The sequence below is a fragment of the Callorhinus ursinus genome, unplaced genomic scaffold (assembly GCF_003265705.2).
Source record: "Callorhinus ursinus isolate GAN/ISIS: 27379988/994484 unplaced genomic scaffold, GSC_fseal_2.0 scaffold3, whole genome shotgun sequence".
NCBI classification, from domain to species: domain Eukaryota; kingdom Metazoa; phylum Chordata; class Mammalia; order Carnivora; family Otariidae; genus Callorhinus; species Callorhinus ursinus.
The window spans coordinates 24,638,561-24,662,210 of record NW_027397065.1 but is presented as its reverse complement, the minus strand read 5'-3'; the positions used below and the strand labels follow the sequence as shown (position 1 = coordinate 24,662,210).

At 36.3% G+C, this 23,650-nt stretch overlaps 1 protein-coding gene across 5 annotated transcripts in view; it reads right to left on the bottom strand.

Moving 5' to 3' along the window:
• The window catches only part of MAN2A1 (mannosidase alpha class 2A member 1), a 165,385-nt gene that overhangs the window by 74,044 nt on the left and 67,691 nt on the right, over positions 1–23,650 (bottom strand). For 4 of the 5 annotated variants that reach the window (XM_025866876.2, XM_073889008.1, XM_073888993.1 and 1 more), the window contains 5 exons: positions 20,736–20,909; positions 17,827–18,013; positions 13,152–13,329; positions 6,759–6,961; positions 3,570–3,752 (listed from right to left, as the gene is read on the bottom strand). In XM_025866876.2, the coding sequence (XP_025722661.1) occupies positions 3,570–3,752; positions 6,759–6,961; positions 13,152–13,329; positions 17,827–18,013; positions 20,736–20,909 (925 nt within the window). The remainder of the gene's footprint in view (positions 1–3,569; positions 3,753–6,758; positions 6,962–13,151; positions 13,330–17,826; positions 18,014–20,735; positions 20,910–23,650) is intronic. The other variant, XM_073888998.1, reaches the window with a different exon arrangement.

The window sequence follows — 23,650 nt, the reverse complement described above, 5'->3', positions numbered from 1 at the left end:
TTAAGCGACTGCCTTCGGCTCAGATCATGATCCTGGAGTCCCGGGATCGAGTCCCACATCAGGCTCCCTGCTCAGCAGGGAGTCTGCTTTTCCCTCTGACCCTTTCCCCTCTCATGCTCTCTCTCTCAAATAAATAAATAAAATCTTTAAAAAAATAAAAATAAATAAAATTGTTAATTGTATTCAAATTGTATTTTTATGTCTGAGGAACCAAAGAGATGCGTATGAATCAACCTACTCAAGATCATTCTGGAATACAATCTTGGTACAGTATCAACTATTGCTGAAGCACTACACCTGGGAAAAGAATTTGAAGTTTTTTCTGAAGTTCCATCTTGTTTCTTTAAAGCTTTATAGAACAGGTAACCCTAAGTAAAGTCACTGCAGAAATCTGCCGAGAAACTTGGCTAAACATGCTTTCAATCAGCCATTGAATCTATTATGTTTATAGAGTGATTATATTATTTTCCCCAATACAGGAAGCAATTTTGGACCTACATGTTAACATTTTGGTTGGCATGCAACAACAAAAAAATGTTTAAGAGAATTAAAAATAACTTCTTTTTGCAGAGCATTGAGATTACTTTCAAAGATGTAAGTGATCACAATCAGTAAGTTAATTAACTATGCAAATGTGTTATACATACATAGTATTAAAGTCTTATGCATGTGAGTTCAGGCCATCATCCAGCTAAGTTTCTTAGTCTATTCAAATGTTTTCCTAGGTGATAACAAGTGTTTTCACCAGACTAAAAGACAATATGAATGACTACAATTCAGTGATAGACACAAGCCCCTCAATTTAAGTTTATTTTTATCTACATGGCTATCTTTATTAGGCTGTCAGACCTGAAGAATAAAAGTCATGTTCTCCATCAGCTAAAACCTTATATGTATTACAGTGCACTGGAGCTTAAACCGAGGGAATGCCACACATCAATGTTTGTATCCTAAAGGCACATGCACAGTCTTCTAACGAGGTAAGCACTAAGTACTGGTACCGTATTCCCCAAATGCTTTCTCAGGATGCATAAAGCCATTCTGTTTAAAGCAAAACAAGACTAAACACAGTAAATTAAGTTTGGGAAACATTGGGTAAAGCAAAATTTTAATGTTTCAACAATTCATCATTGTGGGATTTCCCAGAGCCTCTAATTTTCGAACATGCCCATATTTTATTATCACTGAACCGGACCATCACTTAGAAATCACAGTTTTCTACTCTTGTGTCATTACTACTGTTTCAGGCAGATACTATCATGTTTGTCAGTGAATAGTTTGATCTATACGTATGGGCCCTCATACTTACCCTTTGTTCATTTTTTTCTCCTTCCTATCTTAATTACAGCATAGAAATAGGCAGAATTCTAAATCTTTCTGTAACTGATCTCATTACCACTTCTTCTCTTGCAAATAGCCCCATTATCCACTTTTAGGCCGAACATCCATCACAAACACTGTCCCAGTCTAATTCATTTTTTCATGTCATGATTAGAATTAACCTTTAAATAGCCATGATGTATTCTTGCTCTCCGGGTGATAATTATATAAACATTCAATCTACTGTTGAGAGCAGTACTCTAAGTAAGAACCACCTTTAGATGGCAGAAGAGAAAGCTAGAAGGGTCTGGACCCCTGTCGGCATTGTAGAGTTGCTATACCTGAACTGGGGACCTGCAGACGTCTTCCACGTGGCATAAAAATAAGTAGGATAGGATTTATTCAGTTTCAAGTTGTTATTACTAGCAGCCAAATGCAATCCTTAACTCATACACTTGTTCACAGGGACACTTCTGCCAACATTTGAATAAACAGTCAACAGTCTAAGAACAAGAGAACACCCAATGCTAGCTGCCTCTTTGTTTATAACTCTCTAACTTGTGTTTTGAAATTTCCTACTTAAAATGTCTATGCTAATGACTTGATAATTGTGTATGACTTCTCAATGAAGTGTGAAGTGCTCACAAAGCAAATTTACAAATGTCAAGTATAATTTGAGAATTATTGTCTTTTTTCTCTAAGATGCAATTTTGTACAGTGATGTTTTTATAAGCTAAAAGCATAACCAAACATATGGAGGAACTAATGATAGCCCTTCTGGAAAGGTTATGAGACAGAAAATGTTCAGTTGCAAAAACTCAATGACCTGTGCTCAAGTCTCTTTCAATATGGCTGCCAGAGAGAGAGCAAGTAGACAGTACAGGAGAATGATTTCTTCATTTCCTCTTAGGAACTCTTTTCTGAATATAAGCCTCACTTTTAAACTCAATAAACCAAGAAGACAGGAGCAGGTGAAAAGGAAAAAAATGGAGGATCTGACCTTATTTTAAAAAATGCCTTCTGTGGGAGAAAAATCAATTATCATTATCAGCCAATGAATGTTTTCCATTTTAAGCCTAGCTCAACCTCAACAGATGCCAAATACATTTGCCACAAGAAAACTGAGAAGATATTCAAGATGCTACCATGAATATATTTTCAAGGACTCAAGTCAACTAATGAAACCTCAAGAATTTGTTTTTCAAATATCTAGAAAGGCAGTCAAAATACTGTAACTAAAATTTTAATTAACACTTATAATGATTAGTGATATCAGTTGTGGATCAATCTGTAATGTTGACTTTATATGTTGTATACACTTTTAACATATGGGAGGGAGCATTTATTAAAAAAAGAGATTCACTTCTTAAATCTATAAGAAAATCAGAGCATACTTTAACAATTTTAAAATATTATTGAAGTACACCATTATTGATAGGAAAAAAATCTGGAAGAAATAATAACTAAGTCATAATGAAACAATAGTCAAAACTCCTTCCCCTACATAGGAATCTCCTCTACAATGATCCTAATGGATGGTTACCCAAACTAGGGCATGATGATGGAAATCTCACTATCACAAAAGGTAAGCCTTTTGATTATTGGGAAGCCCTATTTACAAAGTCTCCTGCTGTTCTGAGCTAAAGCCTGTACTCACTGTTTCCAAACTTGCAATGTGAAAATAACTTAGCTTTCCCTCCCTCACTCATCTCACAGACCTTCCAAGAGTTGAAGATGGCTTTGATATCAATACCCAGGCCAACCCTTCTCATCCCAATTCCTTATATCATCTATGTATGACAAGGTTTCTAGGTTCTTCTACTTCCTGGCTATCCTCTAAGCTGAGAACAACTGGATATGAAATAGGATGAAATTAAACTGCTATACAGTCAAGTATGGCTCTTTATCTCCTTGGATTATAGCTATGATTTATTTGATACCAAATTCTTGATCAACAAGGTAACCCCAATTACCACATTATACTTGGGAGAAAACAGAATCAGCTTTATAATAATGTTTTACTACTCCATTTGCAGAAATGCACTGCAATAAAAAGGACAGCTAGTACATTGTCAATAGAATTCTTGAAAAATGCTTTGAATATTGATGTTGTTTTTCTATAGCAATACTTATACAGATGTCATTATTGATATAGTCTGATGTATATTAACAACTTCATCAAAGATAGAAGCCTGTGACCCAAAATTTAAAAAAATTGTTTTATAATCACTTTTTAATAATTATATTACCTGGTACCATAATCCACAACCACCCAATCTTTTGCAGTTCCTGTGATAGCATCATGATGTTGAAACAGTCCCAAATTTCTTCTGGCTTCTGTCAGTGCCATGTAATGGGATGATGAAAGAAATTTACTTATCTTGTATTTCTGAGCTTGTTTCAGGGCGAAATAGTAAAGAATTTCAGCAGCCCTAATTGTATAAAACAGTCATTAATTCTTATTTCAAAACAAACATTTACTATTTAAAATATGTGGTACTGATACAATTTTCAAATGCGTTTTTTTAAAAATCCACAATTTCAGCACAATTTATAAAAAAGATACTGATAATAAATATTCCTATAAAACCATCAAGGTATCCATCTAATATATCTAGATTATCAATCATCAGAGAACATCATGTCTAAATTGATATAAAGGGCCCTTGTTCTAGATGGTCCTGGAAAGAAGCCAGTACCCACTGGCAGCGAGATAGGTGTACTTATGTATATAACATGGTGGAAAAAAAAAAAAAAAAAAACAGCTCAACACAGCAGTAAAAAGTGGATAGTGGTTGCTGCCCTTTCTTCTCTCCAAGATCAGCCCAGACACATACAAGGAACTTCATCACGAGAAAGCCATTCACTCTCACATAAGTACATTAAAGGAGAGATGGTGCAGAAATGGTCACATGAGTGGGAGACTAACAGTGAAGGAGAGGCAGAAAGCGATGGCCTGACAGCTCAGTGACAACAGCTAGTCTCCGTGCTGAATGAGAACATTCAGTAACTAGAGGGAAAGTAACGATATAAACTGAAAGGTGATAAAACATATGCTGTCACTTCTTGTTTATTTTAAAGAAAAAAATACTTTGGCTTAAGAATAGTTTTTGAGCAAGAATATAGGGACTTATCATTTTCATGCTTTATTTTTTTCATCAGAGGATATGGTTCAAGACAGGTTTCGAAAAAAGTTCTTTAAAAAGAGATACGGCTTGATGAAGTAAAAAGTGTAAGAAGGTTCTTTATGCCAAACATATTAAGGAGGATGGAGAGAAAACCAAGGCAGCTTGAAAATGTATCACAATATAAGGAAAAAGGAGAAATTTAAAGTACTTAAAAAAAAAAGGAGTTGCTTTAAATTTTGAAATAATTAAAGGATACTAAATAATCTCTGCCTTTAAAATCTAATCGTTCCAAAATTCATGGCAGGAGAAACACTAAATTTGAATAAAAGAAATTGTGTATATATGTTCATCCATATCCACAGCACATATTCCTGGCTTTGCAAAGAGTACATATACATATAGATATCCCAAAATGTAAAAATGGGATTTAAAAAATATTTTCTTCTTTATACTCTTCTATCCTATCGAAATGTTTTACAAATGAGCTGGGTGGCTCAGTCATTAAGCATCCGCCTTCAGCTCAGGTCATGATCCCAGGGTCCTGGGATCCAGCCCCGCATCAGGCTCCCTGCTCCGCGGGAAGCCTGCTTCTCCCTCTCCCACTCCACTTGCTTGTGTTCCCTCTCTCACTGTGTGTCTCGCTCTGTCAAATAAGTAAATAAAATCTTAAAAAAAAAAAGATGAAATATCTATAATCAGACAATAAACTTATTTTCAAATAAGTTGATTACATTTTGAAATTCATAATTATTATATGGTTTTCTGTTGTTTTATTTTAAAACAGAATTTTCAAAACATATTATTACTCACACTAAGTACTTCACCTTAAATATGTTCACTAAATTAAAATTGAATCAATATTTGTAACTCTTTGTCACTAAAAAATAGTTGACACTTTTTAAAAAATGCAGTAGTCCAAAAGAATCTCTACATTACTTAGTACTTTCTCTGTTTTTATCATAGGTAGTTTAGAATAACATAATAGAGAATTAATATTCTATTGGGCAAGAATGCATAAATCTCTCTAATATAGAAATACCATTTTATTAGAAATACAGTAATATGTATCCATCTGGCACATTTGTGAATATCCCCAAAAACAGGCAAAGATCAGGCTTTTGAAACAATGGTGAAAGCACAAAACAGTAAAAATAAAAAAAAACACACTACTATACCAAAGTACAACTCTGGGAGAAATTCATGATCTTTATAAAAAGGCTTTCCAAAATGTACTGTTTCTACCAGTACAGAGAAAAAGGTAGATATAACATGACTTTTTATTTTTAATACTGAGATTCATCATGAAAATTAATCATCATGAATTCATGATCTGAACTAAGTTGAAAGTGAACTCATCATGAAAATGAATTAACCTCCCAGGCTACACACACATAGAAAGAACCCCAGGAGCCCCCGGGGTAGTTCATCTTTACCAAAAAGCAACAAGACCCACAAAGATAGCTACTAGCCATGTGTGACTATTTACGTTTAAATCAACTCAAATTAAAGGAAATTAAGAGTTCACTTCCTCAGCCACACTGGTCACATTTCAAGTGCTCAACAGTTACATGTGGCAAGTGGCCATACTGAACAGTGCAGAAAACAGAAACAAAAGACTTCTACCGCTGCAGAAAGTTCTGCTGGACAGTGACTGAAAGTTCTACTGGACAACGCTGGTTAAAGCGTTTTTGTTTTCTCCTGACTTTTCTGCCTTCTCCGTCACTATGCTTTTTCAGCCAATCACTCTGCCACCATCAGTTCTCATCTCTTTCAAGTTATGTTCTTCTAAGCAGAGAATCACACCTATAGAAATATGTTTCAAATAAATAAGAACTGAGGTGGAGCCTCTGATGTTCTCCCACATATAAAATAGATTAGTTTTAGATTGTGTACTTTGAGGCCCACATTTTAGCCACAGACAAGCCCTACTTGTTTCTTGTGACCCTTGCTTGTTTCCAGCAATTTAGTCTGTCTGGCTACTGACATGCAGACACACATAACAATGCCACTGGATGTTATCACGGTGTGCAAACAATACCAGTAGTTAATTAGAAACATACAAAACATAAGATACAGGAGAAAGTCTAATCACATAAACTGCTTTTCCTTTCAGAACAAAACCCCATGTAATAATCTGATTATGCGCTGGAGACATAGTTCTGATTGCATTAGAATTTCACAATTACATTAAGCACATCCCAATACTGCATACATGTTGTATGTTATGCAAAACTCTATACTATGCTATGTGCTATGATCACATAAAAAAGGTGAATAATTAATGTAGCTTTCCAAATGTAAATTTTGTACCTTAAATGGGATTCCAATATCCTATCCATTCGTTTGTAAAAGGGTCTGGATGTAAAGTAGCCACTCCAGTAATGATCGTCTCGGTCAGCGTAAGTGAAAAAATCTCCACTTAGAACAGGGAACATGGATTGGCTATTCTTTCTAATGGTTACATCTTCTTTATCCAGTGCATCAAAATAATCTGATAAAGTCCCAAATTGTATCTAATAAGAAAAAAAGTGACACTTAAATTATTCATCTCTACCTTAAAATTACTTCTAGGACTGAAAGGAAAAGTTAATAGTAAATATTTAAGATGTGCTTTCCAGTTAAGATGAAATTCTAGCTCAGATTTTACAAAACTCAAAAGCAGGGGGAAAAATATATAGTAGCTCTTTCACTTGCATCAGGTCCCAAATTAAACTAAAATAAAACTTACACACCTAAGGGGTTAGAAGAACTACTTAGATATACAAATCTGTGGATCTGAAAATGCCTTACCAATCTCCAGAATTTCAAAGTGTGCAAGGGTCAGGGAATAGAATAATTCAGAGATGAATAAAAGATGGGAGGAAGCAGCAAAAATAAAACACATACAGTTTGGTTAACCATTAAGTATTTTCATATGTCATATGCACATACACTCCCCTCGCCTCCCCATCCCCCTTGCTTGAGCTCTCATAAGGGAGACTTTAAGAACAGCAGGTCATTAAAAAAATGGACTTTCTCTACCAGCAGGTAACATTGAATAGAAGTAAAACACAAAGAGTAACAAGAACTGCAAGGTTGACTGCTCAAACGAAAAGGTCTTTTGACTAATGATTTAAATTACCAGAACATAAATCCATTTTTATGAGCCCAAGTTATTCCATAAATCAAAGGAAAAAAGAAGTATTATACCATACCATGTAAACAGGTATTAAAAGGCAGTGTTTTTAGAGATAAACAGAGAATTTAACAGGGAATGTATTTCTTTGAATATTAAGATGCTATTTTTGTTGTTTCCTACCACACACACAGACACACACACACAGATACTAAAAGCTACTTTGATTCTATGTGGCAGAAAAATAATTAAGAGTAGTTAAAAACAGGGGCACCTGGGTGGCTCAGTCATTAAGCATCTGCCTTCGGCTCAGGTCATGATCCCAGGGTCCTAGGTTCGAGCCCCGCTTGGCTGGAAGCCTGCTTCCCCCTCTCCCACTCCCCCTGCTTGTGTTCCCTCTCTAGCTGTGTCTCTGTCAAATAAATAAAATCTTTAAAAAAAAAAAAAAAGTAGTTAAAAACAGTGAGCAGCACTCTAGAAGAGTGGTTAAGAACAGCACAGAACCTGGATCCAGAAAGCATTGGTTTGAATTCCATCTCTACCATTTACCTAACAATGTGGTTTTGAGCATATTTATATATTGTCTCTGTGTCTGTGTTACAGTTCTAAGTAAAATGCTTAGAAACACAACTGGGAAATAACGGTCTAAGTTTTAGCTATCATTTTTCTATTGCAAAAGCAAAATTTCAGCTGGAAACACGATATGTAAGACAAATAGAAGTTATCATCATGTACCTGTGACACAATAAATTTTATAACAGCAAAATAAATAATTATTTCTAAATCCTTATGTTTACATCACAGAAAAGCAATTTTCAACAATATTACCTAGTCTTATTTTGGCTTCACCAAATACAATGTATCTTGGGCAAATTAATATATTTGTGCCTCGGTTTCCTCATCTATAATGGAGATAATTATAGTACCTACCAGAAAATGTTCAGAGAATTAAATAGAATAAATAAGTTAACTAAAGTGAAGCACTTTAAAAAGTTAATAGCAGGGGTGCCTGGATGGGCCAGTTGGTTAAGCATCTGACTCTTGATTTCAGCTCACTCAGGTCATGATCCAGGGTCATAAGATTGAGCCCCACATCTGGCTCTGTGCTGGGCATGGAGACTGCTTAAGATTCTCTCTCCCTTTCCCCATCCCCATCCCCCGCCCCAAAGTGCAAGCTCTCTCTCTCTCTAAAAGAAAAAGTTAATAGCAAATAGTAAGTACTTAAAAATTAAGTGTTATGTATCACTCACTTAACACATTCTAAGCAGCAGAATATAAGTGTGTGTGTATAACCACGAGGGTCACAAATGCAAAGAAATACATTAACTTCAGGCCCAATAGTACAGATAAGCTCAGGGAAGTATACTGATAGAAGTACCAAAATATTCAACAATCTAAATTTCTGACTCACTTTCTCATCTATATAAAAAGGGATTTCTATGAGATAACAAAAATTCCCTTCAGTTTCAGATTTTAGGGAACTGTGGCATGCTACAGAGCTAATATTAACAATAAAGTATACCCTTTTAGAATATTGTAACTAATTTTTGGTATTAGCCAAGATGAAAATATTCCCTTCTTGGTAATTTCCCCAGGCAAAGTTTAAGTAAGCAGCCTGGTGCGCATTCTCACAAACTTACTTCAAATCTCAAAGGACTGATAAATAATCCTGTATCTACGCTAGAGTAGTTTCAAAAGAAATTATTTAAGAGTAAATTTTTCTACAGTCTTTTGGTAGCTCAAAGTACATATTCCAAATAACCAAAAAAAAAGTAAATGTTTTTTACTTCAAAAGACAACAAATTATATCTTTAACATAACCTTAAACATAATCAAACTCCTCTATCAGAGCAACATATGAGAAAAAATACATACATTGTTAAATAAGTGATGACCAATGGGAAACTAACTGGCTTGGTTGGTACAATGTCAATTTTTTAGCCATCTAAATTCAATTGCTTACTTGTGTTTTTCCTTTCATTAAAAGAAAATAATAAATTGAAGCTTCTGGCTTGGACAAAATAACTTCAAACATCCTACGGAGAACAGATATAACTAGATAAACCACAGAGAGAAAAAAAGCTTTTGTTTGAAGGATCTAAGGACAATCAAAGCAGCCAACACTTGAGTGACAAAAATTCCAGAAAGAAAGGAAATGCATGAAGGTTACTGGGTACAAGGTTAGAATGCAAAAGTCAACCGTATTTTTATACATGGAACATACCACATTCATGGATGGCCTAATATTTGTAAAGAAGTTAACTGTACTCAAACTGATCTATAGGTTCAATGCAATCCCAATCAAAATTCCAACTTTTTTTTGGTAGAAATTTAAAAATTGATCCTAAACCTATACAGAACTATAAAGAAAACCAATGCAATCTTGAGAAAGAAAACAAAATTAGAAGACTTAGGCTATCAGAAATTAAGATCCATTCTAAAACTACAGTAATTAAGACAGTCTGAGATTAAATAGACAAAATTGAATAGAGTCTATACAAGAGCCACACAAATAGTTTCACTCAAAATTAATGAAAAAGATGATGCTGTAGTAAAGTGGGCAAACTGGTCTTTTCAATAAAGGGTGGTAGATATCCATATGGGCAAAAATGCACCTTGATCCCTATCTTCATACAATTCACAAAAAAATCAATTCCAAACAGATTACAGACCTAAATATTGAAGGTAAAACAATAAAGCTTCTGGAGGACAACTTCATAGGAAGCATATTTTCATGACTATGCGGTATAAACAAAAATTTCTTAAGCAGAACATGACATGGAAAGGAAAATACTGTTATATTAAATTAAAACTAAGAATTTCTGTTTATCAAAAGACAGCATTAAGAAAGAAATTAAAAAACAGGCTCACATAGTGGGAGACAATATTTGCATAACTTTTATCTGAAGAAAGACTCAAACCAAAATATATAAAAGAGTTATAAATGGTACAAAAAAACAGACAACCCAATTTAAGGAAAAGTCATCAAAAGATTTAAATAGTCACTTCACAAAAGAGGACACCTAAATGGCAATAAACTTATGAAAAGAGGTTCAACTCATTAACTATCAGGGAAATATAAAATAAAACCATCATATCGATCATAAAAAAATAAAAATGAAAAAAAATCCTAACAATAAAAAATCTGAGTAAGGAATACAGCAACCGAAATTGTCATACAATGCAACGACTAGTGCATCTATTTTGGGATACCATTTGGCAATATCTACTGAAGTTGAACATGTGCATACCCAATGACCAAAAATTTCTATCCCATTTTATACCAACATAAATTCACATACATATATATAAAAACATGCACAAAATATTCAAAATGGCTTTATTTGTAATAGACAAAAACTGGAAACAACCTAAATGTCTATTAATAATACAACGGACAAATCGTGACATATTTGTCAAATGAATACTAAAGATAATATACAGTATTAAAAATGAATATACTGTGGGGCACCTGGGTGGCTCAGTTGGTTAAGCATCCAACTCCTGATTTTGGTTCATCATGAGAATGAGCTTCACATTGGGCTCCGCACTCAGTACAGAGTCTGCTTGAGAGTCTCTCCTCTCCCTCTGCCCCTCCCCCTGCTCACACTCCCCCCCTCCAAAATAAATAAAATCTTCAAAAATATATATATATACTGCTACAGGCAACAACACAGATGAATCTCACAAACATAACGCGGAGCAAGGAAAGCCGGACACAAAATAACACATACTTAAGATTTCCTTCTTGTATCATTTCAAAAGAAAAAACACTAATCATGATGATAGAAGGGAAAATAAGGTTACTTTTTTAAGATTTGGCAATGATTTGAAGGACGTCTAAGGGACTCTTTTGGGATGCCATAATTGATCTGTCTTAAACTAGAGGGCAGTCACATGGGGGTTTCTAAACTTGAAAAATTCTCTGTACACTTAACTGTTTGTGCACGTCTCCTATGTGATACTTCAATTTTTAAAGTGACTTTACAAATTGCCCTCCTGGGCAAAGAAGGAAATAGGTAAAATACAAAAATCAGTACTTTAATTCTTTAGAATGAGTGGTAGATCCTTTTGTGGATCTCAAAACCATTCACTAGGAAGATGTACTTAGGGATAAAATACCCATCTACATATGCCATCCCCTAAGCAAATGTTCGTGTATCAGCTTCATCTTTGAGGAGACTACAGAGATGATTTAAACATAGCCCTAAAGTTCATAATTTGGTAGAAATTCAGTTGTAAGTATCTTGAATACACTTGGCATTTTATTTAAGTTTATTTAACTATTTGATATTATTTACATTTACTTAATAAACCTGAATTCTCCCTACATAAAATGTGGCCTATCATCAGCTTTCTAATTTCCTAAACAGTAACATCTCTTCCTTTCTGTAGTATTTCCACAATTTTTTTTTAAGATTTTATTTATTTATTTGAGAGAGAGAGAATGAGAGATAGAGCGCACGAGACGGAAGAGGGTCAGAGGGAGAAGCACACTCCCTGCTGAGCAGGGAGCTCGATGTGGGACTCAATCCCGGGACTCCAGGATCATGACCTGAGCCGAAGGCAGTCGCTTAACCAACTGAGCCACCCAAGCGCCCTTCCACAAATATTCTACTGTCTCATAGGTTAGTATGTGAATATAATAAACACGTTGGGTAATTTTCTCATAGAGGGTCTAATATAGGACTCTTGTTTGAATCCTGACTCATGAAACATATGCTTAAAAAAAATGCCTGTATGTGATCAGGAAAATCTGAATCTATCTGGATATATGATAATATTGAATTATTGTCAATTTTTTAGATGTAATAGTGGCATTATGATTGTATTTTTAAACAGAGTCCTTATCATTTAGATACATACTGAAATGGTTACAGATGAAACTACATGACTACTATTTCCTCCAAAATAATCCCTGGGAGAGGGTGAGAGAGGACAGTGAGGCACAGCTGAAGGGAGAGTGACCTCGAGTTGATCAATGTGGTAGCTGAGCTATGGATATGGGGAGGTCAGGGGTCAGGGGAAGGGTACTTAAGTTGTTCTCAAAACTTTAGGGTGGCACCTGGGTGGGTACATTCAAAATTTTCCAAAAGGGGAAAAAAAAAGAGGAAGAACTACAGGTACATGAGTAATTTTGGAAGTCTTCTCAACTAAGAAAGATGCTAGTGTATTCTCTGGACACAAGACATTCATTTGCAAAATTCATGACATGTTCATCTGCATTGCCCGTCACATTACTAAAATCACAAGGATGCAGCCATCAGAGAAACAAACTTTTGATGCTGGTAGAAAAACAGGACATCACTGAAAACTGAAGATCACAACTTAGTAGGTACATGTTTATAACTACATAAAAGTAACGTCTCTTTAATGCTGTAGGAATGGGGGGAAAGGGACAACTTCAGAAATGCAACTATAGTACTACATAATTTTCCTCTTTAAGAACTACTCTTACATAAGAACTACATATTCTAGGAAATATTGGGATGTGGGACAAAGAAACTAAGGCTGTTGTGTTTTAGCCTCATTTAACAATAAAGGCTCAACTTCAAATACAGTATCATAATTAAATATTTTCAAATTACCTTAACATTATACTCAGGATGAGAATTCATATAATCAAAAAGCAGCTGATAATTCTTATACTGATGATCCCATTCTATGCGTTCACAGTAGCGAAAATCATCTCCTAGTGGGGCCAGGACAACTGTAGTACGGAAGAGCTTTGACTTCTTTCGGTACTGATCTAGAAGCATCTCAGCCCTACAAAAGAAAAAGGGAAAATAAGAATAGTATTAAGAAAAAGACAATGGGGCAACTCATTAAAAAGTGTATTATGTTAAAAGAAATTATATATTTTACCTGTATTCTAGGTTAGTATGATTTATAAGGCAGATTTTTTAAAACTACTATACTAATTTTCATTATCCACTTAAAATATTCATAAATTTTGGGGTGCCTGGGTGGCGCAGCTGGTTGAGCATCCAGACTCTTGGTTTTGGCTCAGGTCACAGTCTCTAAGTCATGAAATCAAGCCCCACATCAGGTCCTGTGCTCATCTCTGAGTCTGCTTGGGATTCTTTCCCCCTCTCCCTCTGCCCCTGCCCTCTGCTCTTTCTCTCTCTCTAAAATGGATAAATAAATCTTTTAAAAAATATATTCATAAATTCTTACCAGAGAGAAAACAGTTTTCCAATGGATTATCCTTAGAGAAATAAAGTCACATACCAACTTTAACATAAAATTACTGGGAACATCAATGGCTTCCCTGAAGCCTGGCCATAGACACTGGATCCCAGGTTGCCTGTGTTTTAAAATAATTTAGTCCAAGAAGCCAATAAGGATTTCTTATCTATATATAAACTTTGAAGTTGGCTTTGACTTAAGATCCCTTTCTCTAATATGATCTAAACTTGCCTGATTAAACATAAAAAAATTATTAGTTTGCATGAAACCAATTATAGAACCTGATTTCCTCTTCAAAAGGAAGAAAAACAACTCACTTAATACCTGCCATCAATAAACTGGATATCTGTCAGTGTCCTTCTCAGTGCTGATCAACAGATACAGCTTTGGAGATCAATTAGCTTTTCTGATTTCTACCTCCCTCAAATCTAACCCATGAGTCCAAAGGTCAGCTAAATACTAAAGGTGCTGATGTGTTTTTTTATTTCATATTCTAGTATTCTGCAGAAAACCTTTGGGATTGAACTGCTGAATGCTGAACTGGGGTACCATTTGAGGAAGTCTAGGAATACCAAGTATTTAAGAGGAATGGCTTACAAAAATGAAATTAAATAAGCGGATGAACTCAGAGTAGTTCTCTATGTTTGTAATGCCAAGCTTAAGGAATCAGTGATAAATGACTAATATGCTTTTTACCCAGTATTCCAATTTTCATTTCTAGGGTTATCGAGAAGTTCCAATTCACAATATAAAAACTTATGAAAGAAACTCAAAGAACATCAATAATGTAACGAAGTATTTTATAGAATTAAAAACATTTAACTAAATTTAGAATCTCACATGATCTTTTTATACTGATAGTCTCTGAAACTGCCTTGCAAATATTAAATTATTAGCAAAATTCAATAACTTGGTGAGTAAAATATAACCATAATGTTCTTACATAGCATAGGTTTCTGAGATTAGCATTCAGTAGAGTACTTAATTTTTACTAATAATTTACTAATATTCCACACTTACCAAAAATAACCTTGGATTATTACTTATAATTAAAGAATACATGTCTAATGAGATTAATCAAATAGAAAGATAAATAAGAGAAAAATAAGAGAAAAAAACCAAACATATAAATCACAGATATGAGAAAGATACACTGTGACTGAGCATCCAATCAGACTCCCCTAGGCAACCAGCACAGAAAAGTATAAGTGATCATTAATGAATGCCAAGGTTTACTACTAGATATACCGTATCTTGTGTGTATATGCATATGACACATAAGAGGAAAGAAATCACAAACATTAAGTGTGACTCTTCCATTCAGCATCTGTCCTAACTCCCAAGCTCCTGCTCAGGAGGTGTCAACACGGAATTCAAGAGACCAATCTATACTACCTGGTAGAGAGTGGATACTCACTAAATACATGGTACACTAATGCCAAATGAAATGACCAATATCACACTTGAAGATGTGCAGCAGCAATCTGCTCTTCACTCCTACCAGGTTAGAAATGTCAACTTAACTAGAACCAAGAACATCCTGTATCATTTGACACATAAATCACCATCATATGTAAAATACATTGTATGAGAACAAAAACTCAACGTGATAAAGAATGGTACTTCTTTATTTGCAAAGTAGAGGAACCTGCTGAACTAAACAGTACCAATTTTATCACCTGTAAATTAGAGTTAAATTTCATTTTCTTTAGGGTATCAAAAATCAAGTGCCACTAAGCTGGAATGCCCGTGTTTGCTCTCCATTCATCACAAAGTAAAAAGGACGGTGATATCTGGATGTGAAGTAACCAGTAAAGATTTCAAGAATTATAAGAAGTTTTTTAAAAAATCTACATAAGTATTAAATAGACTCTTTCACCTCTATGTCCCCAGGTGCCTGGAAATCACCTGCAGATTCACTGGAACTGACTGAGCACAAGGTATGTTCCTGGGGAGCAATCTTTGTAGTGTCAGATGGGACACAGCAAAAGAATTATGCAAAATAGCTCCCCCCCCGAATAATGCACTTTAAACAGGTACTCTCAGCAACACCCAAGAAAGAAAAAGAGGAGCCTCACAAGGTCTTTGGTGCACTGGGAGTCCCCAGTTAAAGCATCTGGTTACCTTCAAAGAAATTCCCTATCTCTGACTCCCTGAGCTACAGAACAGCATATGCTGCCTAGCTCTATACCTTTTGCCACATAATATACTGGATTATTGGGGCACCTGGGTGACTCAGTCATTAAGCATCTGCCTTCGGCTCAGGTCATGGTCCCAGGGTCCTGGGATTGAGCCCCGCATGGGCTCCCTGCTCCGAGGGAAGCCTGCTTCCCCCTCCCACTCCCCTGCTTGTGTTCCCTCTCTCACTGTGTCTCTGTCAAATAAATAAATAAAATCTTAAAAAAAAAAAATATATATATATATATATACTGGATTATTCTCCTCCGCCTAACTAACCTAAGCCCAGAAAGCATGCTATTCACTCTTCTTCCCTGCTGTAGGAACCAATAAAATGAAACCAGGTTAATCCCTAATCTTGGGACAGTTTTTCAAAATAACCATAAAAGTCAGATTTTGCTAGAAGTGATCTATGGCTTCAAGAAGGCTGCCATGTTAAAATACTTTTGTGTGTGCCAGAGTGAGGGGCCCTCAATAGAATATTTTATGGCCACAAGGACTGACTCAAGGCAGAGACTCAATCTCACCTTCTCCTTCCACACAGTTTTTAAAAAAGCAATTTTTAAAATAAATAGACTTGATAGTGCACAGTGCAAAGATCTTACTTTATTTAAAAGGCTTTATCATTGTGCTTTGCAACCATCTGGGGGCATGGTTATGTTGGCACCCTATTCTCATTTTGTTGGGCTGGAGATTTTTCTGAAAGCTCCCTGGGTGATTTGGGCAGCCATGCTTGGTAACTACCGACCTGCCTCACCCTTGCCCATTTAACCCTCCTGTGGAAGGCAGGATGCCTGGCTTCTTCTTAGCAATTCGCACGAGTGTGGAGTTCCCCAAAACCATCAAACTTACAAATGGCCAAAGAAAAACTGCACATAATTATTGTTATACAATTAGTGTACACAATATGATGAGTTTAAAAATATTCCTACACTTGTGTTGCCATCATGTTATTGAAAATTTTTTAAGGACAACATGTACAAGAACCTAGGCAGAGTAGGTTTTCGGAAACCAGAAATTCCAGGGTCTTAAAAACAGTTAATGAATGTTGCGGTTTGCAGAATTTATGGTTGTCATCCTAGTTTAACTGTTTGTAGCTCCCCCCTCACTCTCAAAAATCTCCTCATGTGTTCAATAAATAACACGATCGATCTAAAAAAATAAAAAGCCTGTATCATTTTTCTGCCAGAGGTGAGTGGTTTATATTGCAACACAATGTTTTATTTAAAGGCGTTATATACCAGTAATTTTAAAGTGAAGAAATTAAACTTTAAAAGCACACAAATGACAAGTATAGGTAATGAGATGCTTCCGTCATGAGCGTAATTTTCTTCCTAAAAAAAGGATTCGTTCCTTTCTTATTTAAGTAAATATCTTTAAGTATAAATATTCCTAATTAAAAATTGTAAGTCAAAAATATCAGAAAGATCGAAAGAGTGTATTCATCAGAGCTGGGCAGCATCCACTATTATTGAAATTGTATTAAAAGAACAGATAATTATACTCTTTATGTGTTCCATTTCAATAAACCTGTTTTTGCAGTTGGGCTGCTTTTCTTACCAAAGTATACAACAGAGGCCAGAAGTTTTATTATCAACGAAAGTATGTGAGATCAATCAAAAGCAGCAGAAGGCTTTTATAATGAGGGCAAAGGAGAGGGTAATAACAGAGTGTTATAGGTTCTCCATTGTATATTGATCAACTGTTGTTCATTTTCCATTAAGTTATAACACATAAAAGGCACAGTCAAAGCTCTGGCATTTTTAAGTTGCTTTACATCTGGTTGAATAAGTACCTTGAGCATGGATAATGTTGGCTACTGAACCCTTTAGCAAAGAGCAGCAGAGTTGTTGCTTTGTTCAAGATGCTGTCTTAATGAAATGCATATTTTCATACCTCTTTTGGACATTTCCAAGATGTATTGTTTCTGGGGGGACTCCCCAGGGACAACCAAATCTGCCTCCGGGAAGCCGTTTAAAATCAAACTGGCAGCATATTTTAGGATCAGGTCCGCACGTATGAGGGATGTCATAGCTGTAGAAGGGCATCATGTGGCAAAAAATATCTGTGCCAGATCCCAGATCTAAAATAAAGAGCCAACAGACAAACCTGGATTTATAAATTGTGTTTTCCCAAAACTGTTCAAAATGCCAGTACTTTCTACATATATAATGCAAGCTCCACCCTAAATCTACAACCTACTTAACTACTACTCGTACATAAACTCCAGTGGCATTTAAAGACCACCAGCCTGAAGGAAGAGACTCACATCTCAGTCTCTCTCTACCTCCTCTATCTAAACTGAGCAGAGACCCATCACGGACCAGAGTCCACTGGCCTGGAAAGATACAAAGGAACAGAAGCAAAAGTTATCACTGGCTCATCCAAAAATATGGGCTGTGTCCATCCCTGGCTGCCAGCTCCTTGCCACATCTGTCCCCACATCAGTAACAGGACACACTGGGGAAGACCATGACACTAGCCGCAAAGGAAAGGAGAGAAGGAAAGAGGAAGAGAATAAAAGGAGGAAAGGAAGAAGTAGGGAGGCTTGTGAGAATGCTGGGCAAATTCCTATCTATTTCTCGCTGTGAGGAAAAGAAAGGGCAACCGGAAGAGTTCACAGAGTCTCCCCAATGTTCACCAATGACGAGCCACTGGGACTTTTCACCAAGAAAGCAGCACAGGACAAGGGGAAGTACTTCTTAAAAACAAACAAACAAAAAACCCCAAGAATAAAAACAAAGCAAACAAAAAATATACTGAAAGCGAGTGCTGGTTCCTGATGCAGAACTGTCTTTAATTAAATCCTCAATGCCAGCAAGTGTTGTTATCCCTGCCCTTGAGAGGTCAGAAGCCTACCACGCAGTGACGGAGGACTTGAGCAAGGGTTAAAAATGGTTATCTTTTAGGCTCCTGACCTGTAAACACCTCTCTGTCTCTATTTAAGTGTGGATTCCTACTTTTCAGCAGTGGGTTATGTACTGCTTTTATGACAAAGACAGACACAACAACAACGAAAACAAACGTTTTAAAAAATGAAAATAACTCCTTCATTAAGAACCGGAACAAAGAAGCTCAAATGAGTTCCAAAACATAATTTTGAAGGAACGTGTTCAAATCTATCTGGTAAGTGCTAAAATATTCTAGTTCTATCTCATACTCCATTTAGTTAAAGTAATTACCAGCTCATTTCCAAATTTTAAAGCTTTTATAATTTGTGTATTTCTGTGCTGTCAGTTGCTTCACTGAACCACACTCGAGTGTGACATCAGGGATGCCGGTCACTAATGCTTGCTATCCGCACAGAGGCCCTCAGTGGCAACTCTTCTTCCCTTCTCCTGGGAAGATCAAAGACACTCAACAGCCCCACTCCTTCGCCTCACCCGTACTATTTAGCAGCTCATTTACATATTTCAGTTTATCTTCTGCTGTTGGTCTTGTCTTTTATCAAATTAAGACTGTAATTTCCTGATAGGCAAGGAAGTTTTTTATATTTCTTCCAAGCATGGTATTAAGCACATAAAAGTACTTAGTAATTTCTTGCTGATTGATATTTATGGGCAATTTGAATGTAGGCAATACTGTAAGTAGGGCCTCTTCAAATTAACAATCCCCCCTTTTTTTTAATTAATATGCTCTTTGCATTTGATCAAACTATACAGGATATAACCCCCTACAAGTTCTCGTTTTCCCTACAGGTTTTAATTTCCAGAATAAAAAATTATATAGTTAATTTCTTTCCTTATTGAAAAAACAGCAGTACGTATAAGGAAGTTACTGTCTAGATTTACAAACGATTTTTTGAAAACACTTAAGTGGGGATCTAACACAGGAAAACAAGTACGATGCAATGCAGTAATTTCTGAACATTGTTTTAGCAACAGAACCCTTTTTGTGGATGAAATCTTACTGAAAACCCAGTACCGGGAAAGCAGTGAATGGCAGGGGCTTAAAAGCCTGGGCTTCTGAACTACACAAAGCTGGATTCAGATCTCGCCTCTGTACCTACTACCTGTACTTTTGGCAAAAGGCTTCACAGCTCTAAGCATCCATTTCTTCACCATTTAAAAGGGATAATGAGAGAACCGAAGTTAAAAGATAAAGATCTAGTGAGAGAGCAGATATAAAGCATACAATACAATGCATGGCCCCTAATAAAGACCTCAATAAAGAAAAAGAAATAATAAGGTATTCTGAATTAAATGGGGGTTGGGAAAGGCAAAAACCTCTCAAGAAGCCTAAATCTTGTCTCCTTCCCACCCCTCAGCAAAGAGCTGTAGAAGTATGACCTTGGGACCACCTGTGCACCCACAGAATACAGCGTGAAAACAAGCAGGACAGGTAATAGGAGGGCTGTTCCAGGAGGACAGGATTAATGGTTTAAAAGGCACTTCTTACTAGATGCAGAGACAGGAAAGACAGAAGGAGGAAACACAGGCTGAATATGAAATAAATGACTGGATGTAAGTTCTCACACATGTTCAACTTTGTGATAAAACACGTCCTTTTCAAAACAGAAGCAAGTAAAAGCATTATTTGCAAAAGACTAATTCCTTACATTTATTTACTTCCTTTAGGCATAAAAAAGAATCCACAGTGTTCTATAGATAAATATCCTCACCACTGCTTAAGAAAATCTTAACACAAATACACTGGGAAAAAAATCGTAAGACTGTGTATCTTTAAGCAGCCTAATTTTCAAGACTGACATTCTGAATAAAGCCCATAACAGCAGGAGTTCATAACCCTTATAAAATAACATCTAGGTCAAGTGAGATCTTCCACTTTTATCACACTCTACATACCCCAATTCTGTCTCCAAAAAAATTCCAGCGTTTTATGCAATGCAAAATGTTTTTTAACTGCATAATGAACTCTCTGAATAAGCATGTGAGAAAATCCAGCACGTTTGAGGAGATATGCCATTGTTGGTGAATGTCCAAAAGGATCAATAGACCAACCGGACCGAGGTTTCACTCCTGTCGATAAAGAAAATAAGTGTTATTTTTTTAATTGATAATGAAATGAAAAGAAGTCACAATCCATTCAGAGCCATCAGAGTTCTATGGTATTCTGGGTCTGAGGACAAAGCATCTGCCCAGCATGTCCCTTTAGCATACGCTCCCAGCAGGGCTCCCAGATGGGAGGATGCTGCTGCTGCCATGTCTTCTTCCCAGGCAGAGGAATTGCGCTAGAGGTTAATCAACTGGCACTGAAATCAGTACTCTGTCATCTCATAGGTACTAGAAAGCTCCTGCCATTTAATGGAGCTAGAGAAATAAACAGGACCTAGCCCCCATCCTTCTAAGACCTCACAGTCTTGTTTTCCTTTGAGGTGGATAACCCAGCAACTTGCTGCTCTGTAATAAAGAAAAGTAAGCTAACTTATTTCAACCTGGACTCCTCAATCCCAACGTTAAGGAATTTTCAGGCTGTCTTTCATACCTCACAATAGCTTCAAATGATCTTTTTATACGGTAGCAGAAGTGGCCAAATTAACTGCACCATATTTCATTAAATCTTAGTGAAATATAATAAAATTGTAATATAATATAATGCTGGTACTTTCTCTCTACCCAGAAAGGATTAATGGAATTTTCCACAATTGACCCATAGCAACTGTTAAGAGCCATCGACTAAAGATATAGCTCAATTTCACATAGGGTACAATGTAAAAAATAAACATAATAAATGTAAAGACTGGAATTAATGAAAGACTAGTCACCCGGCATTATACAAATCTGATCTTTTATTTATTCAGGATACTCAAAAGCAAACTTGCACATACAACCTATACAAATCTATAGAAGTAGTATTACTATGTGCATTTTTTTCAGTCAAACCCTGGTTAGCACTTCCATATACCTAGACTATGAGAGGTTCTAGGATTACAAAAATGAGTTTATCTTGATCCTGACTACACAGAATATCATGCAAATAGGTGTAATACAGAGTATCAGAAAAGGGAGGGGAGGGAAGAACTCTGTGGAACAATCTTGAAGATGAACACAGAGCTGGGAAACCAGCAAAGGAGATTGAGGAGAAAAAGTCAGAACTCTCAGAGGACCAAGAATATGTGTCAAAACTCAAAGAACTGACCACATATTTTTGCGTTTCACATATGTAATTCACCTCTAAAAACTGTAAAGAAATCTTTTTTAAAAATATTTTATTTATTTATTTGAGAGAGAGAGAGAGAGAGAGAGAGAGAGAGAGATTATGAGCAGGGGGGCAGGGTAAAGGGCGAAGCAGACTCCCCGCTGAGCAGGGAGCCTGATGAGGAACTTGAACACAGGACCCTGAGCCAAAGGCAGATGCTTAACTTACTGAGCCACCCAATTTAGCTCATATTTCTGTGCTGTCAGTTGCTTCACTGAATCACACTCAATTTAGTATTTTTGGTTTTTTGTGGTGGTATGGTTTAACAATTCTGGAACTACTTTTCATGTATTCTAAGGTTGAGCAAATTAAGACCAGGGAGCCAGGGTTCACACTGTTAAGGAACTACCAAATATGTAAATGTGGGAGAGCAGAATGTACTTTAGGACACTGACTTGAAATAGGAGGTATCAGCACTAATTTATGGTTTTGTAACACACACCCACACCCACACCCATTTTCTAGCTCTGCCCCAGGAGGGCCTAGATGCAGTAAAACCTCAGTACCAATGAGCACACCTTAGCTTCTAGATGATGACTTCTAAACACTATGCTCTATTAAAAATAACCTTAAAGAAATGGCTCATCCCAGGACGGTGGCTGGTAAAATACAAAATAAGCCTGGAACATATACTTAGAGCATAAAGTAAAGAAATGGTCAAAGAATAATGGGAACATATTAAAATAACTCAGGAGACAGCCTGTAGGGGCTTCCACTATCCAAATGTGTGACAATTGGGGCATCAAAATAAACAATGATAGTACTGGGTTATAACCCACTGAATAAAACAAGAAGCCACGAGATCCATGAACCCTAAATAAAAAGAAAATAAAAAAAAGAAAGAAATAGGAAATAAAGGAAACAAAAAGGAAACCAAAAGGAAAGGTATATTCCTTTCAGTAGAATGCCAACTAATAATTATAGAAGGAATGACAGAATTAGAAAACCATCAACGGATCCTAAAACTACAACAGGCAAGTTTGATGAGGAATAGGATATTTAGCTAATCTCAATGTGTCTCCCACAAATAAGTTATTAGTTAAAGACAAAAGATATAACAGTACAGCAAAGAAACTTAAGAGACACAAATTAAGCAACTGACCAAGGCTAGCAGCACCAGTATTAGAACAGGGAGACATCATGTGCCTCCTGACAGGATGCACTGAGGCCAAGAGAACATCACTGCAGTGATATTCGAGCAAAATAAGTAGATTGGTTTAGGGGCACCTGGGTGGCTCAGTCGGTTAAGTGACTGCCTTCGGCTCAGGTCATGATCCCAGGGTCCTGGGATTGAATCCCACATTGGGCTCTCTGCTCAGCCGGGAGCCTGCTTCTCCCTCTCCCTCTGCCTGCCACTCCCCCTGCTTGTGCTCGCTATCTCTCTGACAAATAATAAAATCTTTAAAAAAAAAAAAAAGAAGTAGATTGGTTTAGGTTAGGAAGGAGGGAAGAAGGGAGGGAAGGAAGGAAAGAGGGAAGGAAGGAAGGAAGGAAGGAAGGAAGGAAGGAAGGAAGGAAGGAAGGAAAGGAAGGAAAAACAACCTGAAGCTAATCGTGAGGA